Here is a 27,153-nt window from a genome sequence, read left to right on the forward strand (position 1 = left end):
ATGTCACAAGGTATTTATGTGTAATGTGTACAGTGTGTAATGATTAAACCACCATGTGTGACCTGTGGTGTAGAGAGGAACTTTGGTCGACTGAGCAAGGATCAAACGACATTCTACACATTATCTGTTGTCTCTTTGGTCTGTAGTGTTATTTTAAGAAATGACATTGCTTAAATCACGTACATTATAAGATGACGGGAGACCGGGAGGCAGCTTTATGCTTTAATCATGTATGCTTTACAACGTGCACGTCCCCTGAACTCTACAACATTGGACGTAAAAGCCATGTAAGAAGAATAAACTTAATACTTTGGAGGAAGAGCCACTTTCTTTTGAGACGTAGAAAGGTTTAGATACTGTAAGAAGCATAACGATTGATGAGGCTGTTATGCCGATTGGATGTCATGTGAAATCAGTTTTCAAAGTAAGCTTAAAGTCTAAAATGTGATTGTTTTAATACTTTTAGGTATGAAATCCACCGAAAAAGTGGTCTTACGTAGACTTGAAATAGCATTCTTTATTTAATTGCAGTGCTCATTGATTTTATAACAACCAACGATGATTAATCGTATTTCAGCCGATGGGCTCCACTGATATGAGGAAATTAGAAAGGAATGCCATCGATTACGACATTGTAATAATATGTGCTTTATTTCCGGAACATTTGACTTTGTGCTTATCGTTGGAATTGCCTTTTCAAGTCGGGGTTGGCCCCTGGTACTTTCCAACCACTAGATTGAGAGGAAGCCAACATTAAAATGGCGAAAATACATTTCAATGCCGTAAGTGTTGATGCAATACATGAGCATTATGGGCTGACATAGGTTTCAGATGATATTTGAAGTTAAATTTGTTATTGATGGCTTCATTAGAGATGTCGTTGGCTTCATTCCTCCACCCATTCAGCCATCCTTCAAAGTCCAGAGAGCCAAAAGCGTGGATTTAATGCTCTACCTGAAACTGAAACAAAAACATTTATAATTAAATACCCAGCTTACAAAAATTATGTGGTAACTTAAAACATGTGTACAAGATGTAACGCACAAGTTAGAAGATGTCAGGCATTGAAGCAATAAGTAGTAATTTCTAGAATGAATATCGAATAACAAGACGGCCATGGAGTATGCATTAATGATGACATAATGTCCTACGAAGAGCAGAGCAAATTGTGTCTTACCACTCTTGTTAGTGTTAGAAGGACATGGAGGGCTGGGCACGTCGAACACTTTCGGGTCCTTGATGCCCATCGTGATGTCAGCGTAGGTCACCACAGTCGTGCTTGGAGCTAAAACAAATAGGGATATGACAGAAACCCTACAGACAACATAAGAGACTGTCATTCAGGGGTAGAGGGAAATTTTCTGCTGATCCTAAATCCCAAATTATAGTAACATCGCGGTTGTAGTTCTCATGGTATCAGGGAGTGTATTGGCGTGGATTTCGAATTGGAAATCGTTACTAGATTTATTAACTTCAATTAGGTAAGCATAACCGTCTGTCCACCTACCCTCCATGTTGGTGATGACATTTGCGACTGGGATGCACCCGTCACTGGTGACATCGATGATGACGTTACCGCCGAGGTCAGGGGACATGATCTGCCATGCGTCCATCAGCAGCCCCTGCATCCCGCCAAAGTAGAACGACTGGAGGTGGGTGGCAGTTGCTGCAGGAAAATACACTCAGATTAAAATCATTCGTGTTGTATGGTCTTAGATCTGTCGACTTCACATGTTGTGAGAATCATTCTGCATGCCTGCCATTAGTCGCTGCTAGGCAGTAGGTGACAAGGAATCAATGTGTGCCATGATGCTGAATCGAATGCTAAGACATTCAGGGATATCGATGTATTTTGTCTTATCAGATTTTTTACCTTCGCCTGAAGGTTATGTTTTCGGGTTTTGCTGTGGTGGGGTGGCTGTGGGTGCATGTGTGATTAATGTAAATAGCATAACTCGCTCTTTCAATTTTCAGTTGACAGGTTTCTTGCAACTTACCGGGAATACAGTGGAACATGTCCCCGCTTATCTTAGTAACCGTGCAGTTTTGTCCCGAGATGACATACTGCATCATCTAATAGAAATATATACGGAAAGGTTATTTCAAAAGTTAAGATTACATGACCAGGCTTTTTCTGACTGACAATGAAAGCCTTTTACTTTCATTACTTCTATCGCCTTTGTTTACTTATAGATCGGTGGACCTCCGACGTTAATTCTGGTAATGCATGGTTGCTGATAACAATACCCACGATATATGAAAGCTGATAGCAGCAGAATAATGCAGCGGAATGATGCAGTTTATTTACACAGATAGCACGATGAAGTCAGTGAGGGCAATGGTATTGCCGATGAAATTGTTCCACACACTTGGGCTGGGAGATACAAGTGCACTGTAATGAATGAAGTGCGTACCTTGTTGTAGTCTTGAATGACCTTTGTTCGTGGCAATCCCAACAGTTCAAGGGCGAGTTTCTTATTCTCGAAGTCGTAAGACGTGCGATAAGTCACATTCACCAGGTCTACGAATAAAACATTTAAAAGAATCGAAACATATCACAAACTTTGTGAAGAGCTGCGTCTGGAGAAATATACTCGCTGTGTAGATTTTTTGTCAAAGGTATTTTGATTCAAATACTCACCAGGCTGTCCTGAAATCACTTGCCCTATGGTCACGTGTTGTAGGCCCTCCCATTGCTGAGGAAAACAGCAGGGTAGGGGAGGCTGCTTGTCTCCGTCCAATACCGGCATCTTTGGTGGCAACAAGAACCCCGAACACATCCCAAGGAAACAGGCTATAGCGAGGATAGACATTTGTAGACTTGAGAGGAGATATACATAATATACCGTAGTACAAGAAAAAAAAATCCTCGGTACGATTTCATTCTCATTTCAAACGTTTCTGCAGAAATGCTCTTCACAAATGATTTGAATTTGATCAATTCTAACTTTTTATAATCAAGATACGAATATTTGACACGATAGGATGTCCCTTAACCACAGTCTAAATCTAGTCTCTACCAGACTAACCGCGTCGGCTAGAGAGAACATTTGCCGGGGGACTTTGGCCATGGAGGATAACATTTCAATCCGCTGTTCCACCCAGGGTTGCCATATTGGACCTTATCTCCGTAGCCGACTCCCTTCATATAATTGACTCTATTTGGCCAATTTCTAATCTTTTCCCAGCGACCCGCAAAGGCTGGTAGAGCCTAGTCTAAATCCACGGCCAGGGCCCTGCGTACGACTGTCATCTGCAACACGTACCTATGATCAGACGTTTAACCATCATATTGGCCCAGGTGGCTTCAATAGCAGTCTTGAACAATGAAACCCCCGAAGGCGTCGAAAGTTTAAGTTAAAGGATATCAAAAGGTGTTGACTTGTTACCCTTAATGTGAATAACTGTTAGTGGCATGTGTAGAGAGGTCAAACGAGTCACATGGTGTTTACGCCGGAAGGTGGTTTAATCATTAACTTCACTGCTAACAGTACCATGTGTAAAGACTTGAGGTAACCCTTTTCAGGTCATTGACCACCTTATGACTCAATGTCAATCGGCACCGCAGGCTGTGCTATGCCATTTCCGGCAGCCGATGTGTACATGATTCACGAGATGATGAAGTACATTCAAAAGGGAGTCTTGATAATGGCTTGCCTTCCTGGAGGGGTCACGTCACTTCCATGGTGCCTGCGAAAGAGACAGATCCTAGTATCCCCTCCCTGGAGACATGACTACCTTAATCTCTGTGCTTTTGGCTCTTCAAAAAGAATTGAACTCAAACAAATTTTCTCTCTCGCTGTGCAGTGGGAATGATCACAAAGACGAAATGAGCCGAAGCCATCCCTTAGCTCCGTTTGTCATCTGTTCTGATGCACAGAGGTGACCCTAGGCCAGGGTAGTTGACCCCATTTACTACATGGCATTCAGGAAACTTCACTAAACTGCGTAGATAATATGTCAAACCAGAATGTGTTCTGCTGAGTTTATTTTACTGTATATCGCTGGAATCAATAGCACAGAAATGCATGACTTAGCGCCATGCCAATAAATTGTAGTACCGACGCTCTTTCAGTAGACGCTGAGATTTACTGAAGCTGCTTTGTGGCCAGCAAACGAGCGATAACTTCTCTGCGGTACCTTATACTGCCACTGCCTTGAAAAATGTAAGCTTTCCTTCCCTGTTGATAGCAACTAGATCATCGTTTCTGTGTCCATCGGTTTTCTGGCGCTGGCAGAAAATTGCCGCTTCTTTCCATCTTTCATGTTGTACAGATTGGCAAATTGATGAAGCGTAGTAGTCTCAGTTGACAAAGCACCTTGAATCTATTAATCTTATGGAGGGTGTGACTTGTTGGTTATACTGTAATGATACTTCAATCAATAACAATGTTCTTGGTAAAACGTACAGTACGATGCCAGACGCTGTCACGCACTATATCAGATATATCCATACAGTACATAAGCCGACTCGATTGTTACTTTGATATGAATATACCTTCTATAGTACTACATTTTGTGCCTCGAGCCAGTTTCTTCTTGTTTGACCACTAACGCAAGTTCACTCACTTTCACTCACTCTCTCCCATGGCGTAGTCAGCCGTAGGGGCAGCCTAGCGTTCAGCAAAGGTTCTCCACTGCTGGCGATCTTCTGCCAGTCTGGCCATCTGGTTGGCTGTATATGACCGGTCCACTCCTTCAAGTCTGTGTTGCAAGAAGGAAAAGTTTCTTTGTCCAATAATGAAGTCTCACAACTTGACCTTGGACACAACTGAGTGCCTCCAACACGGCGACTGTCTTCCCGTGCTCTTGCTTAGAAGATGAGCCTTGGGCATCGCAAAGAAAGGTTATATAGCAGACGAATACATTTCAAGGTTGTACGCGCGAATGTGGAATCAAAGAAACATTCTAAAAGTAATTTGCTGTCTTATTAGACAAGAAAGGCAAGGGAATTGGTGTCCGATTTTTTGCTGGCAACACTTTATATTCCATCCATGGTGCGTGCTGTGATTAAATTAGACTTTCAATCCCCCCTTCAGCTGTATTTCTTCTTTCTTGTCAGCGGTGTAACGAAGGAGATCAAAATCTCAGACGGGCGTCTCCGAAGTTTGCACAGTTTCCATCAAGTCTCCTAATGTATACTTGTTATCCCCGCGGCGTGGTTTTCTGCTCCGCACAAAGCCGACCTTTTGTGGCCCTGGTACGGTAACGCTCAAGAACCATCATTGGAATAGAAGGCTGCTTCCAGGAAACTGCCATGACAAAAATTTGGCTTGTGTGTTGAACTCAAGTTTGCTACTTGCAGACGTGTGTTGTTGGTGCACTACTGCGGGAAGCGTTAGAGTGCCGGTCAAAGGCTCACCACACCATTAGCGACGTCGTTATGACTGTACGGAAATGGCAAGACTCTTATGCTTGGAAAATGGTATAGAGGAACCGAACCAGCCTCTGGTTGGATTCCTATAAAAGAGGTGTAGGGAAATCATAAAGAATCTAGGAAGCAGATGAGAAATAAGCCTGTAGACTTTAGATAAAGACGTAGGATCGGAATCGCATCACATTGTATCAAATGGAATCAAATTCTGCCGGTAATACGATAAACGTTCACTAGTAACAGCATAAGAAGATTTCCAATAGCTTCACCATTAAGCCAGTAATGTCAAGATAGATAAAGGACGAAATGCATCATGGCAGCGGAGCCAGAGTCGGCTCGCACTCCTCATCAACAAGCCGCCTACGTCGGTTTCAGTGAAGGTCAAAGTGGACGTCTATTTCTTCAAAGATTGATGACATATATTCCTTTGTGTTGGAGCCAAAATACTCAAAATATCCACTTTTGTAATGTAGTCTCATATGATGAGTTCATGTGAGAGGAGAGGTGTAGTTGTATTCCCTAAGACTGTCCTCGATTCACTTGAAACTCGATCCCGATATTGGATGTATGTGCTACCCGGCCAGGCTGAAGTAAGGACACAGGAGATTTGCGTAAATCAAAATCAAATACAAAATATTCCCTCTACCTTGTCTTCCTCTCTCTCTTTCTCTCTCTCTCTCTCTCTCTCCCTCTCTCTCCCCCCCTCTCTCTCTCTCTCTCTCTCTCTCTCCCCCCCTCTCTCTCTCTCCCTTTCCTTGCTAACTACATCTTAACTGACGGACTCTCCTCATATCAACCCTTCCCAGACATGAACGTCGTCATCAGTTTCCTGTTTCTAGTATACGAGTTACGTTCTAAGAAAGCCGAAGTATGAATCAATGTCATGTTCTGGTAAACTTTAGAGACTGTTCATCATCCGTGACAGGTTGAAGTATGGTCCGAACATAAAGCTCCTGCCACATTTCCAGGGCCTTCCCACGGCTGTCCTCCCGAAGACTCCCCAACTGATGTCAGCACTGGGTTGGGAGAAGCCTGGAATCTATCCTCTTCTAGTTCCGGTTTTCTCTTCTGATTGCATCCAAGCAGAATATGACTTTTTCGACTGTGTATTTTCTTCAACATTTATGGTCGGCTGGCGTAGACGACTTTTACACACTAGTTCGGAGTTACCTTGCCGACCAACTCTCAACCACAGATGACTCCCAACCATGGTCTAGAGAAGTCCGGAGGCCATGGTCGGCTATGTATGAGGGGCTTTAGTTACCGAAAGAATGGGCGCATGTGAGCGATGACCATATTAAAGGGTTACGCTGGTTCGCTATTGAATGGGAGTCATACAATGGATTTACCTTGAGGGTTGTGTATTCTCATAATGATATATGGAACTAAGGCTATCATATAGGATAGTGTCCTTGATGGAACGCAGTGGGTTCGTTAACCGATAATGCGACGGGTCGCTCTTACGTATCAATTCATATTCCTTCAAGCCTTTAGGCTATCGTACACTCATGTGCACTCATTCATATGTCTGAGACTTTCAATCAAATATTTTTATATGTACTATCTTCTTCTTCTGTTAGTTTTATTAATGTGTAAAAGGTTTATCAGCAAATGTTACGAACAGATAGCTAGTCATCGCGTCTCACAATTCAGCCCTGTGTCTGCCTGGAGGTCTCGAACACGTTGCTAGCGCTATTCAATAACTCGGTCTAATACAACTACTGCGACTATGGCGCCAACAACGCGTTACATCATGCAATCAGCAAACCAAAGCCTTCGCCCACTTCGTCTATCCAACTCCCAGATAAGAGTTTTCTGTTCAAGTTCATTCCCGAGACTATTGCCAATGAACGAAACAGCAGTTCCTTTTAAGCCCCCGAGCTATATTCTAAATGTCACACTTCGTCTGATTGAAACAACATGAAAGGTACGGATCAAGCGACAGCAACATGGAAGCAGACATAAAACCTCCTGTTTTCAACACTTCTGTTATAAAAGCTGATAAAAAATCCGTACTTTACGAAATCGTTATTTCTTTATGTATCTACCCGTTGTTTTATAGCGGTATCTTATGACGTTACCCTGCAGTTTACTTTTACAGAATGACATGAAATTAACCGCCTTGTATAATTCATAACACTGACACTCCACCAACGGTCGTTGACCTTAACTTAATAACATCCCATCATATTTAAACAGCCAAAGCCCTTACCAATAAAACTGACCTTTCATAACCTTTGCAAATTGTTATCGAAGTGGGATTCACAATTTTACGACAGTCTACCGTCTAGTGTGCAAAATCCCCCGCAACTCGTAAAGATGACAATCTTGCCTTGTGTTTTATCGTGCAGACCAGGGAAGCTGACAGTTTTAAGAGAAAGTGAGTCCATTGCACTGAAGAAACAATCTGAGTCGTCTTTATTTGCGTCTTTTACTTTCCAAGGGTTTAGTGATTTCCTGCCTGTGTGCTGCGACAGATTACAGTCTACGTTCAATTACTGCACAACAATTGGTACAATGTACAACGGACGGCATCTTCTACTACATAACAACAGCCATTCTATGAGACGTGTCTACCTTACAAAAGAATAATGGGATGAGAATATGCTCTTTTAATTATTGGTGGAATTTCTAACGTCAAGACATTTTTATATATCATCCTACATGTACAATATAAGGGGTTGTCACATCTCAATATGTTCTTGATGTTGGTATTTGAATCCATTGAGAGAAATTCTCGAATAGAAGATGACATTAAACACGATCCTTTTTCCATCCTATAAGAACTCGCATTTTCAGATTCTACTGGCGTATACTGCAGATCAGTACTTGGAATCTACTAGCAACAAAGGTGCAAAGCTTTTACTCACATTTCTTTAATAGGTCTTACGAAATGTGTAGATAATTGAGTTAACTCATTTGTTTACAGATATACTAACTGCAAAGAAAGACATGGACTTCGTTGTTAAAGAGAAACTGTTCCAGCACACGTATCATTGCATTGAACAATATCAATTGTGCCTTTTTAAGTTTTAAAGTCAAAATCAATACGTCTCTGATGTAAACTTACCCGCAAAGGGATAAAGCAATATGTTATGTTTGGAAGTTAAACATTACAAAGTCATTTTCCATTCCATTTCTTATTCAATGCCTATGCCACTTTATACATGTTCATTTTGCCCAGCAGGCGTTATCTATATTTCATCGCAAATGTTTCACCAGCCATCGTTGACTTTGCAAATATTCATAACGAGTAGTCGTGCCTTTTCCACTTCAAGGAACAGCTGAATAAAGCAGAAAATATTGGAGGAGAATCTGTCCGAAGGCGTGATCTTGCTTGCAACGTCGTTGAAAAGCAAAAGGTTACATGACAAATGAGCAGAATTTCAAGTTTGACTAGTTCTAGTCCTTCTAGTAGCTTCTGGTGTTGGCTTTGGAGGAGACGGAGCATCAGTATCTAGAGACAAACTTTTGCGGGCAAGTTATTTATCGTGATGTAATGTATCGGTACCCAGTTGATTATCTTCCGATCTATTAAAAATGTCAGTTATGATAACCTGACAAAGGCACGACAATAATGTTTTGATGTGCGAAAACGTGTGGGAAGTCGCTGGTCAAAGTTTCCTAAAACTGGTAAGAGTTTCAAACCTCAAATCCCCATACATAGTTTAGATATTAAAGAAAGGTTTGACGTCAGCTACTTTTAAAAAAGATACTAGCTATCGTGCGAGTTAGAACAAACTGATGAAATAAGCGTTGTCGAATTGCATGCAAAATACGTCTTGCACGACGCTTCCAGGTAACTTGTCAGGCTTCATCGGTTTATTCTGTTGTTTCCCTGGATGCAAAGCTATTTCACTGGTTTGTATAAAGGAGAGTCACGACTAAGAATCACACGTATGTTGGCCTTTATTGCTCACGAGAACAGGATTTTGCATAATACACCTGGGCATGTAGACGTGACCCAGAGTCCACGATGATGGGTACCACACGATAATGGGTACCGCTACCTTACACCATTTGCGGCGTAATTTGGTTCCTTGAAAATCTTTGAGTTGGTGTTGCCAGACGAAGAGTCGAGGTCCATGTGACTACACGTATAACGTATCTCAGTAAATGAACATTTTGAGCCGTAAGGTTAACTGTACAAAAGCGCTCATTCCCCAAAACCACGCGCACGATAACAAAGTCATTGCCGAATGATTTATCGTTATAGGAGACGATTGTTCGGCACAACTAATGCATCCCAATTTGTTGACTGCACAAAGATTGGTGGAAATGCAGTGACCTTGAAGTTGGGATGTGTTTCCAAAGTCACCATCTCCTCTACACATCGTTGGGGGGTGGTACCTTTGACACGAGGAGGAATACAAACTACCCCAGGGTTAGTGATATATTTGAAACGCATCATTAATATTTTGCATGAGTCGTTTAGAGTCACAAATTATGCCCCCTGTGCCATACTGAAGGTCGTGGCGAAACGGCACCGGAATACATATCGTATAGCCATTTACCCATGAGGTTTTCAAGTTTTTACAGCCTTGCTTAACGTGTCCAATATCAGTGTCACACCACTTATAACCATTTGAAAATGTTAAGGGTAGTTTAGTTTGCGTCATAGGTGACTTGCATCAGTCCATCTAGCCGGTAAACCAGCCATACAAATTATATATGTTGCATGTCTCGGACAAACTGAACATACTGTTACAGATTGTTATTTTCAACGACTTGAAAAGTACGCAATCATAAGATCACTTAACTCTTTCGACCATATATTTCAACTTTTCAACGTTATTGCCGCTCGGTATCAGAGGTGTTGTTTAAGGACCACCTATGCGTCACGTCCAAACGTCAGCAGGGATAAGGATCGATACGTGGCCATGACCAGCATTGACGACCCTGGAAGAGGGGTAGTTACTCGTTTAAGCAGGTCCAGCTGGCCGCCCTTCGTGGTGCCCCAACTGGCCTTATCGGAGCCCGCTTCCCGGCACACGCCTATGCCTCCTAGATCATACACGGACAGATTTAACCGTTCAACTACGTCCACTTGTCGTAGTTCGGGCTTCCAGTTAAGCGTTCCTATTTTACGTTGAGCATGCTGTTCGCCATACCGGCTCCAAGTGGTATCAAAGGCCAGAGTTCTGATCAGTCTGTTCTCTTCGTGATTGCGTTTGGCTGGTGGCCACGTGATCAGACGTTTTTTCCATCATCTTTTCGCACATACGTAAGTGTGTGGGCGGCAGTGTGCGTCTATAACGACCCGCTGCGACCGTTGTTCCCACACGGTCCAGCGGTGAGCCCGGGAGCGAAGGGACGGTTCCACACGGCCAGGACGAGCTGACTCCGATGGGTGTCTTCACATCGGGCATAACGCTGTTTTGTGAGTGTCATAAAATTAAGCTACTGCTAGATATAACAATTGCCGATCGCATGTTTAGTCGAGGGCTCGTCCGTTCCTGGTCGCTCAGTGCTGAAAATAATTTGACATATTGTTTTACATTGTAAGGCCACGATAGCTTTGTATTTGGAAGTCGCCTTTACCTGGTGATTTCCCGCACAGCGAGATTAGTCTCACTGTCGATGTTGTCCATCTAAGTTAACAAAAAGACGAATGTCCATGTCCGCGCGGAGGACAGTAGATTGGATGCTCGGTTCTGTTTGAAAACAACGGCAATGGCGTCTTGTCACCGGGAAAGAGACGCGTCTTAAGGGTTACTTTCCTTCTTTTAAGGTGTACAATCTTGTGATATTGAACGTGATAGATCGTAACTTGGTGTTCTTTAAACGTGGAAATTAAAGTGGTGGATCCCGGCTAGCCTCCAAGCAGGCCCAATGGATTGCAAATACCGTATCCAACTGGAAGAAGGAGCTTGTATAGCAATCCAAGGTTGCAAAACATACTTCTTCTGCCAGTTTGATACGGTCTTCGCAACCTATAGATCTGCTTGGAGATTAGATCCCGGCCCTTGTCACTTAATGAGAGGACCTGTGTTGTACCTGCCCACCTATAGCCCCATCTCATTACAACATCTCACACCTTATCATCTCATCCATGCCTTCCCTAGGGTCACGCTTTTCTATCCCCGGCCTTCATTCCCTGTCTAAATCTATATGTCATACCAGAGGTTTGTTAGTTTTCTCCTGGGATGGAATGTGCATTTTTTTGACGTTCTAAGCCACATCTAAACGCACCTCATGCCACCGTTGTGGAAATTGAAATGATTCAAAAGGTAACAGGTATTTTAGATGTAGAGATAAGGGCGGAACTGTTTTACACGGTGTGTTTTCGAGTGGTTTCCTGAGTGTTCTGACAGGACCCGATGTTCTTTCTTTTCAATGACCTGCCATAAACATGCGCATCCCCAGCTAGAACTCACAATGAAAAATTATCACTGCACTTTCAGCCATAGCTGCTGGGGTGAAATACAACCACGGAAACTCTCAGTAGTTTCGCTGGTTATCGACTTTCAGCCGTTTTGCAAAAAACCACTCCAATCTGTCCGTACAGAATGAGATGTAACTAGAACATGGCGATTCTGCTGCTGTTGTATGCTGCCGATTTGACAGATACATGTAATGAATTTTTGATGTAATCTACAGGCAACCTATGGTAGCCCGCGAGGATGTTGTTTTTGTCTTGTATATATATTGAAAAGGCAACTCATTCATTCATTCATTCATTCATCCATTCATTCACGCTCCTGGAGCTTGCCTTTGTGAACAAGCCGAAACCCGAACGTGAGAGGAAGCCCCTGTTGACTTCATGTCCCGAAAATGCTACTTTCGGGAACTGTTTTGTCATCACAGTGATGGCCGCACTCCAGTAATCTTATGGAGATAGGTTTGGTACCCTTGGTAAAAGTAGGTATAAAAAGGGCTTTACTTTTGGATCTGTTGGTATTTTGAGGCTGGATGTTACAGGTAAGGGTTTTTACCTTCCTATTGTGTTAAAAGATCAGCAAAAGATCAGACTTTCATCCATGTTTGTGGTGTCTGTGGGCTGTAGACGTTTGGTGTTTTGGTGTGATTATCAGGTTATGGAGAGGGGTCAGAGGTCAATTCTTGGAAACATGGCTGAATACCTACGGTTTCTGCCGATTAAAAAGTTGAAATTATGCTCTAAATTGAAACTTTAGAGGTCAGACACCCCTGCCAATGTAAGTTTTTCATGGACTAAAATTCAGGTAGGTGACTTTTGACAGCCTCTTTCTTACATGATTACCATGTATTAGGTAGCAGATCTGGACTACTGTCTTGTGGCCTGGCGGTTCGCTGTATAGATTTGTGTGGCATGAAATACAATATTTCTTTTATTTAAGAACATACTTAAGAAAGCATTTGTCTTCCGGTAAGAAACATATTCCACCAGTCCATGTTATGGATTGATTCTTCTGCCCTAAGACCGCCTGTTGTAAAATGAATGAGGCTGGTTTAAGATATATACCGGCGCCGCCTGAACGTTGTCATTTTCCACCCACACACTACCGGAGTTCAGAACATAGCTGAAAAAGCTATTCGATCCGCCTGCTCAGGAAGAAGACCAAGGGGCTTGAACAGACGAGAATGCTTTTAGCTTCCATTTGCGAATTCCATTTGTTTCTTTCACACGCGCGTCATTCTTCACTGAAGTTTTTCTTCCGGTAAAGTTGTAGTAAAGTGCTCAATTTGTATTTACATACCACTTGTTACAGATAACAGACATTTATACGTGAAGAAGTCCATCAGCTTGACGAAATGTTGGATTTGCTGGATGTTGAATCATTTCTGGGAAATGGAGATACGACAGCCATTGCATGAAGGTCCTGGAAGATTTGAACAACATCCCCTGGAATATAATAGGCGGACGCACTGAAGCGAGCGGATTGGTTTTACAACTAGATTCTGCAATCTTCGTGTTAGGTGGTATTCTTTTAATTGGGACCATTACAGGCGCCAGTGCACACATGTTAAGCCAAGCTTATGTCTACTCAAATGTGACAATCCGTACAGCAGAGCAATTGAAGATGGCAGGAGGGTTGTCTTCGATGATTGGTCACAGATTGGTTGGCCATTAATTAATCTGCAGGGGCCCAATTAATTCGCAATGTATTAAACACCAGAGGTGCTCTTCGGGAGTGAAAATGACATGATCTATGCTGCGATGGTGACTGAATGAAATGCGAATCCCCACCTATTGCGGTATTGTTGTAACAACCTAGAAGATAGTCAAACAACTTTTACAGTGCAATCAATAAAATGAGGCAATAAAACCAAGGGAACCGAACGTGAACCATAACATCGTCCTGCAAAGTATACTGATATATAGCATATCTTGGTTGCGCTTAACGGAATTGGAAAAAAACTAATTCAACTGTCTAGAAATCGATATCATATTTCTGCAAAATCTCGGGACCATCCTAGAAAGAACTGTATATCTGTGATTCAGGGGTACGTGGTTATAACGTTATGTGTCTGGGGAGCTTTTGAATTACCTACGTTAAGTTCTGCGAAACGACACATCGAACTTTGCCATTTCTTGTGTACCACCTGAAAAATCCGTCGTTATAAAAGGTCATGTATAATAACATCTCTTGTCTACAACTGTGTTTGCAACTGTGTCGATGATAAGTTAATTATCTCCATGAAAAAGGGAGATATTGTTTTGTGTATGTGTGTGTGTGTGTGTGTGTGTGTGTGTGTGTGTGTGTGTGTATGTGTGTGTGTGTGTTTGTGTTTCCGGATTGTTGTAGTCAGCCTAACTCAAGAACCTCTGGATGAATTATAATGATATTTGGGTAGGTGTTGGGAAGACGAAGGTCAAGGTCAATTTTGGGCCCCTTAGTATGTAACCTTGGTACTTCAGCAGAACTTCCGTTTTTTGTATCTTTTGACAAAGGAATGACGGATTTCCATGATATTTAGTATGCAGACAGCTTAAAGATGTACATAATGAAGTTCAAATTGTGCAAATTGGGACTTGATTTGTATAATCAAAATATTTCATGGAGATATGAGGTCTCCGAACTCTTGTTTGGAGTGGTTCGGACAGTAAACGTCTTACGATATCAGACAAGTCTACTGTAGCGTGTCTTGTATAATACTGTAACAAATCGCTAGCCTTTCCTACGTTTTGTTTCGTCGATAAAGTTTAGAATTACGGGATTAGTTCTTTAGTCCTCGTACTTCCTGACTATACAGACTCGATATAGATTGATTCAGAATTAGAGGTTGGAACGTATCTCAAAGAATGTAATTTGTTACCCCACCAAAGAGAATGTCAAAGAGGAGACAAAGGATCCTGAATGAATGCAGTAGTCAGGGACATTTCAGCCGTCTTAGCGTATTGATTCCTAATCAACTGTAAGTTGGCTATCTGTTTTGAAGGTTGTGAGAACACTGTCAGAACAAGAGTTCGGAGACCTCATATCTACATGAACTATATATATAGACAAACACAAACACACACACACACACACACACACACACACACACACACAAGCACACAGACACAACACCCAAAACTATATCTCCATTTTTCATGGAGATAACAACACGACCCTATCCCCTGGAGGCAGTGGAAAAGATGAAGGCGTCTCCATTACTGGCCTGGAGCAGTGCCCTTTCATTGAAGATGCCGGGACAAAGCACTGCCGGCCTGATAAATCATCTGTTTCTGTCGACTACAGTTACTGTAGCTCTTTGGGAATATACATATCCATGTATTGATCGTGCAGCGTCGAATCCAGCCATGTGACCCCCTCCCCCACTGCCTCCTTTTTGATGAAGCATCAGTATTGTATGCCATCTTTTTGTGCTGTAATCATCATAAAGTATTGAGAGTCTTCAATTTGGAATCTGTGGCGTTTAGCTGAACAAGATCTAATCTCGAGCCAGACTAGGGTTGTTGTTCGTCCGTCAAGTAATTACCCATTGATGAATGCTTTGTCTGACCTGATAGGTTTTGAGGTGGCCTACGAGGTCTATGTGAGTCAGAAACCTCGTCCCACATCTGAAAAAACATACTGCACTCAAGAGTAATAAACTGTGGGCTCGACTTGTACGTACGGAGTGTGTGATTGTTCTTCACGGCGGCAATTCTTTTGGTGTTTGCAGTGTGGGCTACAGACTGCGTTAGTCAGATGGCCTTTGGGCAACCAACACTCACACTAAGGTCAAAAATGAAAACGTAAATGAAAATGTTAAGAGCGCTGATATGGAGAGGGTTTACTTCAAAAATAGCTTTTGTGTTGAAAAACGTTGCGACGCTCTCGAAATTTGAACACTGAACATAAGATATTTGAAGAGAATGTACATTTCCATTATTACATAGAAGGAATTGTGAAATCATTTGTGTCATCAACACTAACAAAACTGTAATATCCTGCGCTGTACAACCACCATACGAAAATGTAAATGTACCGTGTAAACTCCTGACAGGCTAAGAAGCTTTGAAACAGGTTATCTAAAGTCTCATATGTCTTTCATGAGCCGCCCATTCTTCTGGGCGCTTGATTTCCCGTGACGCCAAGTCATGGCAGAAAATGATTTCCTTCTCAAAGTTTTCTTTCGATAGCGTACATAATTTGTGGAACTTCTTCTTCTGTCCTCCATGAACGATTGCTGACTACATGATAGATTAACCACATATTGGGGAGTAATCACTCATCAACTTTTCGTACCTTGCTCTAATTAGCTACTTGTAGAAGTACTTATATAGCAGACGTACCCCAGACAAACTATAAAGACTGTGGCGCCGTTCGTAAGTTCATTGCCAGCATGACATGTCTAACACGACCTCCTTTGATTAACGCACTGCCTTTTAATCTTCAAATTGCATACTTTCTAACTGATCGGATTACAAGATGAAATATGGACGTAATCGATATCACAAGGTCCAGACATATGCTTGAGAGTACTGCTTTCAAGATAATATCAAAATTCCAGTTAGAACGTCGAGGCATCACAAAACTGTTGAATAAGCTGCGTCTTCAATCTTCGTAGAGGGGTGCATTGCCCTCTCTGTGACAACTGCCATTTCTGTTCTTAACCGTTATCTGGAGTGGTGTCGTGGTGTAATGGTTAGCGTGTTTAGCCCAGAACACAGTTGTCCTGGGTTTGAACCCCCAACATGCCCGGAAGCCCATGACTATGTATCTCATTTTTTAGTTGAAAAAAAGTATCGTCTTGGAAAAGTGTGATAATTACATTAACATGGGATAGTAAGAAATAAAAACATTGTCGCATTATTTCACCTGAAAGAATTGCTTTCGTTTGGTGAATTAATGCAATACAGCAAATCTCCTTCAGGTGAATTGATGTGCTATTGGGAAAGGCGCTTTACATGACTTCCCCATTTCACTCAGGCGGAAATGAATACCAAGCTTCGGTTAGGGACGTCCCTCGGGGGTCCCGCGTTTTAGGAGAGCCACACAATTCTTTTCAATCGAAAAGACTACGGGTCCGATCTAAATGGAGTAGGTTATTTTCTGAGCAGCCTTCGTAACGCCTTCTTCTCAAAAGAGAAAGATGCATATGCCACTCCGGCTTGCTACATGTACCTGGATTATGCTAGTGAGTATATACGGGTGCATAGGGAACGTGTTATCCAGCAGCCGTACTGCCTGTCAGGCCTGGCACAGCAAAATTTGTGTAGTAACGGCTTTCCAGAGCAATGTTCTGCAACATGCAGCACAAGTACCGGTTGGTAGTTTGGGCTTTTCTTTTTATACCCCCACTGTCATTATAATTCGGGGGGGGGGGAGAGAAACGTGCCTGTTTGAATTCAATGGAGGCAAGCTTATGGGCTGTGTAACATTCCTTGCAATTCTGCACTTCCCATTTCACCCTTTACGGTGTACCTTTGCTTGAAGGCATGTATGCGTGGTACGCTTAGATAGGCAAGATGGATGGTCCGGAGTTGGCTGCGTTAGCTACGAGCTACAGTTTCCAGAGCCCCCACAAATGACCTCAGCCGTCATACGCCGTGAAACTCTCCTCTTTCATGACGGGTGTAACATTTGGATTTCTCGGGGAGGCTATTGAAGAAACGGAATGAGCATCTACGTTGCTCCTGGTGATCTTTAAATGTTTTACAGCCCCTCGTGGTCTGCGAGGTTCTTTCAACATCTTGTGTTGACGACCTCCCGTGGGTCTGTGTTGAAACCACCCACAATGCTGCAGGTGCTGCAGTCAGTTGAAGTTTAAAGGGGTACTGGACTTCTACTAGAAAATGCATCAAAACACTGATAAAAAAAAATAACCCAATGCAAACTATTGATTTCAGCAAGCAGTTAGCATTGTATCATATTTCAATCAAGTTTGCTGAACAGCCGCAAAAATTAATGTAGCCTCAATGCAAGATGGTCCACAACTGATGGTGACATTTCACACATTTGACACACATAGAAAACTCCCTGTCAACAGGTACTTTGGAAAGAGACGCTGCAAAATGTCACAGTATGTCTACTCAGCGGGGTTCTTGCTTCCATTGGGAAATGAATGTTATCTCTGGACCCATGTGGAACGCAATGTCAATAGCTTAAGTTGTTATGACAAGTCAAGTACATAAAGTAGCCAGAAAAACATCTCTTCCAGAACACTTCTCAGTAGTTGCAAAGACATGTCTAAGAAACCTTGCTTGAAAGCGTAAAGATACGCGCGAAAACGCCTACAGATTGACTGTGTAAAGCTTGTTTAAACTTGCAGGTGAAGCGTTTTAACTCTTTTCTCCCTGGTCGACTTCTGAGCAGCGTCTGATGATGAACCCATGTGCATTCCCATTCTGGTCACGTATTGAACTATAGCCTCGAGCATTGAAGTGTTTGCAGATAACAACCTTTCATTAATGATAAGAGGGTCTGGGCATATTTGCACAGAGCGCTCTACAATACGCCCATTTGAAGTCAAACATCATAAACTTGAAAGACAAGTTAAAGTATTGTACGAAGCGATGCAGGGCATCTGACGACAGCTTGAAAGAAAGTGAGGTTAATGTGGATGTGGATGCCTCCCGTGTAGACAAACCGTCTAAAAGCGTTAAATCGGGAAGATGGCAGTCTGGATAGGTCAAATGGGATGTCGTATCTTCTCCCTGCAGGCTTCACACAGAATGTAATCTTTTGATTCCTTTGGAGCTTGAAACAGCGATTAATTTAAGGGATTAGGCATGGCAGATAATTAGTCACACAGAGAATTAGAAGAATCCCACTCATTGGCACTGTATCGTTGTATCGAACTATGCTGAGTTTGACCTTGGGGTTCACTTTAGACTTAACGCTGAGCATCTTAACTGGACGTTTACGTACTACGTTGAAGACATGACGCTGTCAGTGCGTCAATGTCGGATTGCAGACCCTTTGCGACTCCGGATTTATCAAACAGACGGGCCTGGATTAAGAGATGTGTTGGTGTTAAGAAATGAAAAGAAAGGGGCATAGTATTGTGCCCTGCGGAACTCCAAAAGAGACGTTGATGGATCAGGATCAGTATAATAGGTGAAGCTCTCTTGTAAGACAGGTCATGAGCCAGAGAAGGAAAGAGCCAAAGATTCTGGAATGCCTGAGCTTACTCCGAAGCCGCCAGTGGGAAACCGTGTCGAAGCCTGTGCTGAAATTGTGTTCAGGTCAACTTCAACCATGCAGTTTGTCATGCTCAGGCGAACTGGCAAAGTCAATCATGGTAAGACCAGCGTGTAACGGTGTAACATCTGGTTTAACCAGATGTTACATGAGCTCTCCTCATTAGCTGAGCGTCTCAATGGGTATCTTATAAATAAGATAGGATGATCACTCCAGTGTGCCTGGACATGCGCACATCTAAGAGAATTTGGAGTTGATGTTGATAAGCTGCGAAAGGGTATTCTCCAAACAGAGGTTTCGATCGGGGGGGGGGGGGGCAGTGTCCGGGATTTTTAACGCTGTCCTCCCTTCGTAGGTTACAAATCCTGGACACTCCTAGCCCCCCGATCGAAACCTCTGCTTGGAGAATAGCAACAGAGCACCCGCTGATGTGAACGATGGTAAAGCGGCAGCTAGAACTGACCACACACCACTTGTCAGTCATTAGTACAAATCGATTTTACATTACCCTGTATCCTGGGGGATTAGGCGTTCTATTACAGGGTTCATGGCATCTTTATCTAACCAGCGTGCTCAATCCGGGACCAAAACAGATAAAGAGATTATTCTATGGATCATTCCACTAAATGTGAATACCGGCGTCAGAGTATTGATTGCTATGCGTACAGACAATACCGAAGTGAGCTTGGCTTGTGTGAACCGAGTTAGAAGGAATACCTTGGACTGTGCACATTGAATGTTTCTACGGTAGACCAGGACTGGTACGTGAATTGACTGTCATATGCATATCCAAATATCCACATTGTCGAAAGGAACGATATAAATCCATGTAACAAGTTGACATACGTGTTCTAAAGGATGTTGTATTGTCGGCCTCTGTTGGAGGGCATTATACCTCTGTTGGATACTTCATTGAGCAGCTTTTTTTGCTGAGAACCCTATCACTTCAGGTAACTTGGTGCGGCAACCGTTTAGGTACAGACTCAGCCAGCTGAAAGAAACCTTTTTCTGTCGGTGAAATTAATCTAAGACTTAGCGAGCTATCCGACATGACACCAAATTAAGTGGCGCCAAAAGCCTTACCGCACAAAGGAACATGCCGTCTGTGGGAGAGGAGGGTCTCATGAATTTTGATATTAAAGTTCAGTTTATCAAGATTTATCACGCCATTTCATTTTTGTGAACGTAATTGCCATCAAATTGGATTTTTATGGCTTATTCTGTTTGATTCTAACTACTGCGCCCCAGTCACTTATGACGTTTGAACGAGTAGTTTTCCTCTCCATGGGTCTGTGCTGTGGCGTACGTATACATGTATTTATAGAGTCCTTCATTACCGACACCGAAGAAAGATTACTTCTACCTTGCTTCTACGCAAAACATTTTTACGGTTCAGTGGATTTAAGTGCAAGGCAATCCTTTATCTGGCATCAAAAGTTCTTTCGTTTTGTCGTAACGTAGTACCGTACTTTGTGAGAGTGATACAGTCAGTAGCTTCTGAAAAGACAAATCAAAGGCATCAAATGTGACTCAGTGTGATGGCATTTCGACAAGATTTGTGTTTGTGGACACTTTTGAACATTTACTTCGCTGTTTAAGGCAAAACGTTAAGTCCTTTCGTTTAGTTAGTACGTGCCCAAGCAATGTCTTGGTTATCTTTGTAGCCAAGGAAATTTCCAATGTCAACATCAATAATAGATCTTTCTAATGAAATTTCTCCGTCTAAAACTTGTAACGCTACATTAACAACCAGCAATTGCAACAATCGTTGTGAAAATAAGACTAAAGTTCAATAACCTAATGTTTATGAAACGATGTGCAGAACTTTGTTTAGCCATTTCTCGTTGAATAAAAGAAGGAATTGTTGCCACATGCATACTATCAATAAAGATAACAGGAAAGAATCTCCGAGGAGGAAATACACAACTTGGTAATTTGCACGACATTCTTTTACTCAGAAAAAGCAATACCATTTTCCTGGAACTTTTAACACCGGGGAGTTCAAATGGCATTACAAATGACACCTGCTTTCTCCTAGATAATATTTCCACTTAGCTGTAAGAGTATGTCTTAATGCTTTTGAGGGTACCTGCAAATTGATGATAGCGTCAGCGAAGTCCCAATGGGAGATAAACTGGAGGTGTAAATGGAAGTTAACGTTTAGGCCTGACGTGTGGGCATTCATTACCGGTAATGCTACTGTCCCATTTCCAATCCGGGGCCCGGCCGGGCTGTTTGCGAAAACGAAAAGTAAAAAATGCATATCAAGAAAATACACAATATATGGTTACGTTTTGTGTCTTTTGTTGTCTTTTATATCACAAGCTGCCCGACCGGGCCCTGCTTTAGAAATGGGACCGTAGCATAGGCAGTGACAGTGGGAACGATGTCTGAGCTTAGCCTCTACCAGGCTAGCTTCCGTCCTATCGCTGGGAAAATAGTAGAAGTCAGCCGAGGTACTCCGCTATACAGGGTAGGTCTATTTTCCCAGCGATAGGACGGAAGCCTGGTAGAGGCTAGTCTGAGCTCTTGTCCTTGATAGTGAATCGTCCGCGCCGAGGACGTCAACGTAGTCCGACATTCGCCTCACGTTTTCCACATTTTAGACATTCATCTTGGCGATGAGTGGTGCTGAAAGGTTATTCATGATTAATGGTAAGAGGGAGTGCATTAGTGATGAGAAAGACACGAATGGTTCATAAACACTTGAAATGCTAGGAAGTAGTTTAAGTTAGATGAATGGTGTGTTACGCTGAATGACGGTTATCCCGGCTATATATTATCAAGGGTTAAACCTTTTCTTCCCTCGAAGTTTTCTTCTGTCTTATGTGTGGATTTCAAGCATACTGCGGAGAACTGAAAACGGCTGCTCACGGCACATGATTACTGTGCATCGACTGTAAACCACCAGGGGATTCAAGAGGGTTTAGAGTTGCATTTGTCTTGGGTCGGGGTTGTAATAAAATGAGGGGGTTATCAACGTATAATTCTTTAATGAGAGGGCTTGTGGGAATATGTGCCTATCGTATAATCTTTTGCATGGTATCTAAGATCAGTATTGCTGCTATCCAGTATTACGTACAGTCCAGCCCGGCAGCGGTGTTCCAGTGGTGCAGGCGGGGGTGGCGCGCCGTCTTGTGAATGACAATAGGGTTTGACATCATCCCTCTACACCCGCTCCCCTCTTAAAGATTGTTTCCAGAGCTTTCTTTTATTACGTGAGATTATTGGCAATCTAGACCAGATAAAATGTTTTATACTCTTTTATATGTATTGTATAACTCCGCAAAGGCCGTTTTTAAATGGACGAATGCAGAGAGAGAGAAGCTTTGAACCGTGCATGCTGTTTGGCGGGCAAGTAACACGAAAAGGAGCAACGGGTCAGTTCCCAGCCGATGCTTTTAGGTGGAAAGGGCATGTTGAAACGCGTGTTTAGGTCTCGCACGTTTTGTCCACTGAACTGTTCAATCCTCGGCAGGCGCTGACCAGGGTGCTACACCTCAATGATCGCAAAAGTGCCGACCTTACCCTTCATATACGAAGTTAGGACCTGCAAATTTAAGTAAGAAAATTGAGAGCACTCAACAGATATTACGGAACTCGGCGCCAGCTGCGCACAGCGTTTTATAGAAATGAAGAAAGGCAACGATTAGGAACGAACGACTCCAGTATTAGGGCATTTCTAGCGTGAATATTCATTTCCATAAAAAGCCAGTCAAACACAAAGTGACTAAATCAGAAATATCACCAGTGGGAAATTGCTGATAATTTTGAGCGAGAAATTTCTAGTTTAAGGTGTGTTAAGAAGGAAACGTCTCAATTGAAAGCTTGAAATAAGCAATTGTGTTTATTGGCAAAGATTAATGAGGTACTTTTGGGTGTTATAGCGGATATTTTCTCTACTCGACACGTTAACTGCAAACAAACGTTGATGAAATATACTATTCCATCCCCAAAAGTCAATGAACGCGTGAATAACGGCCGAAGGAGCTCTTACTATTGACTTACGTTATCAGCCCAAACATTTATGCTTATTCCATATCTCCGATGATAATCTGTTTCATATATCATGATACTGTATCTGCAATCCTCTAAAACCACATAATAGTAAATCATAAGCTGTGATCTCGATTTTATTTCATTACGCCAAAATTCAAAATCGATATAATCTTAATTAAGCCTTCCATACCCCATTTAACCAAATAACGGAAGAACACTTTATTATTTACACCAACGGTGCCAAAGATTATGTTTTGTATCCTTTATTTCGCACAAGTAAAAACAATACATATATACAACTAAGCAAAGTACATTAAGATTGTGCTGGGGAAATTTGAGACTAATATGGTCTATAAGAGTCCTTCCCCATATGTCTAAAAACATCGTACGAGTGTACAATAATACAGGTCATCAAAATTATAAAGGCATCTTAGAATCTAATATTCTCCCCCAAATATATTCCATTGATGTGATGTCCTCATGCTTTGGGTCCTTAAACATAATTCTAAATACTATCTGACAGTGTACAATGCACACTATTGACCTTACTTTTTTGATGGACTATGGTCCGAAATCATTTTATCATCGTTGTTCCGTTCAGTAATTGTTGGAAATGTTTGAAAAATGGTCAACCAATACAGATATGTTCACCATTACTAATTCAAGTCCACCGCTCTACAAGAACGCAATCTGATGACCTAGCTTTCGTTCCGTCGCAGTTGGCTTTGTGTCAAACGTATTGAAAACTCTATGCCTTGAAAACAGGAGATCACGCCGCGCCGGTAACAGTATAATTAATAGCCTTTATGCACCGTGAGATTAGCTCTTTGTTGAGACAGGAAACTGCTGATGATACCAACTCCCCCGCGAGCAACAAGGACGTTGGTTCTACTGGGGATTGGCGACTACGAATCATCATCTGTGTTCAAAGCCACGCCGCATGCTTTCCCTAGATGTTTGATCTCACGTTTCAAATCCCTTCAGAGGGAATCACAATTACTGATGATTTTCGGGTCTTCAGAAGCTCTCCACCGACGCTATCTTGTTTAGAAACCCCAGGAGGACGAACGCATGGTTGCTAGTACTGTTCCTGAATACTGTAATCATCACAGCCAGCGCTCCAGCAACACAATCAATCTCCTAGCAACGCAATTATCACCGACAGAAGTTTTCATATTTCACACGATATTACCATCACACCCGCCTATAAAAATTGTCAACTATCTAATAACTCCAATTTCATGGCGGCTTCACTCGCATAGATAACAAAATGTGCATTAATTCATCCATTTGATGTTATCATGTGCGGTAGATGGTGTATGCGTGATCAAGGTGTATGGGAGAATTTGGGGTATGATGTTAGCAAAAGTCGAAGTAAAGTTTTATAAAATCAATCAGACAAAGACAACTAGAGATGTGCACTTTTGAAAACAACACCAAGAAAACATTACTTAATGCCAAGTTCTTTCTTGGTTGAGAATTAAGCATAGCGCTGTCATGCTAGGCATTTATAAGCATGCGGTTAGTTTTTCCACCATTTTACAACCCACCGAGTTTACAGGAACGACCATTACATTTTGCCAGCAGAAGATTTAAATCTATTGCGCTGGCAAATAGTTGGCAAATGAAGGCAGTAAAAGTAATAAAAAGTAGTTTGATTTACTTCTGAATGAAAATCTATCACTGTGCTATTCTGGTTGTGTGAACGTCGCCGTTCTTTATGATAATTAAATCTGCTCGAATAAAGGCGTGCTTATTGGATGAAAGGAAACAATCACCGGTGGTTGATAATAATCCATGGCTGGGGGGGGGGGGGGGATTATGCTGTTTTGGAACCATTTCTCCGTGATCAGAATATATGTGGGAGGGGATTCACGTGCTCAAAGAAGAATTCTATTGTGCGACAGTTGTAACATGTACAATGTATGGCAACCTGTACAATGCATTAGCTATTGCTAATATCCAACAATTGGAAGGAACTAATCTGCGTTTATGTTCAAGAGTAAATCCACTGAAATTGTGCATACTAATACTCTAATAGCTTGTAAACATTACGTTGATAACAGTATGCTGCGTCAGGAATCTATAACATTGTCTCCCTATGATGTCACCAGACAAAGGCTCTGTGTATACATGTGTGTGTGATCATAAAAACAAAACAATTTGCACAATGATAAAATTAAACTTTGAACCTAAAAAATTCATCGCTAATCTCGATGGCAGGTTAACGATCGCACAAGCAGATGGGGGGGGGGGTCTAGCTAACGTTGTTTTCAATCAACGCCAAGATCATTCTTAAAGTTGCACTGAAATACATGAGGGAACTTGGATTATTTTTACTCCTAAAGCCCCTGTCACACATGCAGTCGATGAGGTCGATAGTATTCGTTGATCGCCATGAGGTTTTAAAATCCACAGAGGGTCGCCCGTATTTTTGGCCTGAAAATCTATCATACTTAACGGGACTCGGTGGCCTGTGAACATCCCTATATATCGCCCCGGCGATGATCAAGAGAGAACCGGGCTTGCTACAGCCGAAAAAGTCGCCGGAGGATCGAATTTGCTGTGTGACGTGAGTACTAAGACGATAAATGATGGATGATGTTCACCTTAAAAAGGTCTCGATCCACGAGGGAATAGCCGGCAAGCTGTTGAAAATCCATCACATTGCCAAGTTTTTGTTCAAAGCACCGGGGTAAATGTAATTGGATACATACATCCTTGGGCATGGGATTTTTAGGATCTATGTGCTCAATTACATCAATCCAGGGACTCGTGTGCAATAAATTTTATAGTAAATTGCAAGTTGCGTAACTTCACAACATGTACATGTTCCCGATGTGTGCAGTTAACGTTGCACTACGTACTAGTACTTGCAAGTCAATGCAGTCATACCTGTACACTGAGTGACCACTTCTACACAAGGACCGCCTCGCAAATGGCACCACTTTTTGGTGGTCCCTAAGGTAAGCATTAAGAATCCTGTCTATAGTGACCACCTGTCCACATAGACTAGATTTTATCGGTCCCTGAGTGGTCTCCTTGGTCAGACTGTAGTCCTTAGTGCACAACTTTGTAATACAATAAAGTTTTTCCTACATGTAACGTTATGTCTTTTGCATGGATATCTTATAATGTGATGTTTACTTCTGTGTCTTTGGTTCCATAAGAAATGCTTTAAAATATGGCATACAGGATCCCTGTTCTGCGCAAGACGTTTGAATACCAAAGTAAAGTGCCCCTAAATCATCGGCCCTAAATTCAAATGCCTGCAACCAAGACTGCGATACGCTTAGACGTTGCAGTGATTTGAATTGTATGATCAACAAGTCGCAAATCGCGCTGAGGCCCCCGGTGGAAAACATGCTCTGACTTCATCCGCGCCGCTTGCCATGTTCCCATTCATCATTCTGTTCCACGCTTCGGAAGTCGCAGTAGGGAACCATCTAGAGTATCCTCTGACGTGAGGCGTGTTGATTGGCGCGTTTAATACATGTAAGACGGGCATCATAAGGAATGCCAGAAGGTGACGGGATGTCAGTGAATGATGTTAATGGGAAAACACCCCCAGCTTCGCAGGTTAACTTCCGCCCAGCTCTTTTTCTGCGTTGTGCGCGACCAACTTCTCACTGGATAGGTTTGCACTGAGTGATGAGACGTTTAGACTGATCAGTGTGGTAAATCTCTAGATCTTTACCGTTTCTGAGACGCAGTGTGGGGCAATGAGCGACGCAGTTTGAGGTAAGGTTCCAACTTAAGTCTCTACAAGCGGTGATCAAGACCATTACCATTTCGTATGCTTAGGGTATTGTCCTAAATCTTTCAGCGCGGCGAAAACATTTCATCTTGCTTCAGAATGAGCAACTACGTCAGTTGAGAGGTACATATTTTGTAGATTATGTTCATATATTGTCGACTGTCTGATCGTGTTTTTTTTTCTATGCATAGCCCCAGTCCTCAGGTTAGCAGCTGGGCTGTCAGTTTTTGCTCCCCGCACTTCAATGCTCCCTTTCTTGGTTTGTGCTTCCCATGCTCGAGCTACGGATGGCAGTAGCACTTAGGAAAATTCCTGCCTTCCGCCAGAAACAGCGGCGAAAAGTACCATATCTCGCTTGAGTCTCTTTTTGCAGCATCGTTTCTGTTTCCAATACAAGTGTAGGCTATGATGGAAGTGAATCATTCACAGGGTTCTCAGTCGCTATTGATATTACACCGGTAATACAC

At 42.4% G+C, this 27,153-nt stretch overlaps 2 protein-coding genes across 3 annotated transcripts in view; one reads left to right on the forward strand and one right to left on the reverse strand.

Moving 5' to 3' along the window:
• Positions 1-497: 497 nt before the first annotated feature.
• Positions 498-3,430, reverse strand: LOC136440078 (ependymin-related protein 1-like). The gene is made up of 7 exons (XM_066435862.1): positions 3,267-3,430; positions 2,642-2,794; positions 2,415-2,521; positions 1,998-2,073; positions 1,508-1,666; positions 1,178-1,285; positions 498-960 (listed from the first exon to the last, which is right to left on the reverse strand). The coding sequence occupies exons 1-7, from the start codon at positions 3,289-3,291 to the stop codon at positions 914-916; spliced, it is 675 nt and encodes a 224-aa protein (XP_066291959.1). The 5' UTR covers positions 3,292-3,430; the 3' UTR covers positions 498-913.
• Positions 3,431-10,664: 7,234 nt separating this feature from the next.
• The window catches only part of LOC136439620 (melanin-concentrating hormone receptor 1-like), a 30,896-nt gene continuing 14,407 nt past the window's right edge, over positions 10,665-27,153 (forward strand). Inside the window, exon 1 of one of the 2 annotated variants that reach the window (XM_066435071.1) lies at positions 10,665-10,754. The gene's annotated coding sequence lies outside the window, so the exon portion shown is untranslated. Of the gene's footprint in view, positions 10,755-26,293; positions 26,671-27,153 lie in introns of those variants that run through there. The other variant, XM_066435070.1, reaches the window with a different exon arrangement.

Source organism: Branchiostoma lanceolatum, chromosome 8 (assembly GCF_035083965.1).
Source record: "Branchiostoma lanceolatum isolate klBraLanc5 chromosome 8, klBraLanc5.hap2, whole genome shotgun sequence".
Classification (NCBI taxonomy): Eukaryota; Metazoa; Chordata; class Leptocardii; order Amphioxiformes; family Branchiostomatidae; genus Branchiostoma; species Branchiostoma lanceolatum.

Excerpts from the sequence above, each read along its gene's own strand:
- LOC136440078 (XM_066435862.1), bottom strand. The coding sequence starts at position 3,291 with ATGATGGTTAAACGTCTGATCATAG. Across the intron at positions 2,074-2,414 it reads TCATTCAAGACTACAACAAG|ATGATGCAGTATGTCATCTC; the intron begins GTACGCACTTCA and ends TATTTCTATTAG. Across the intron at positions 961-1,177 it reads TTCTAACACTAACAAGAGTG|TTTCAGGTAGAGCATTAAAT; the intron begins GTAAGACACAAT and ends TTTTTGTTTCAG.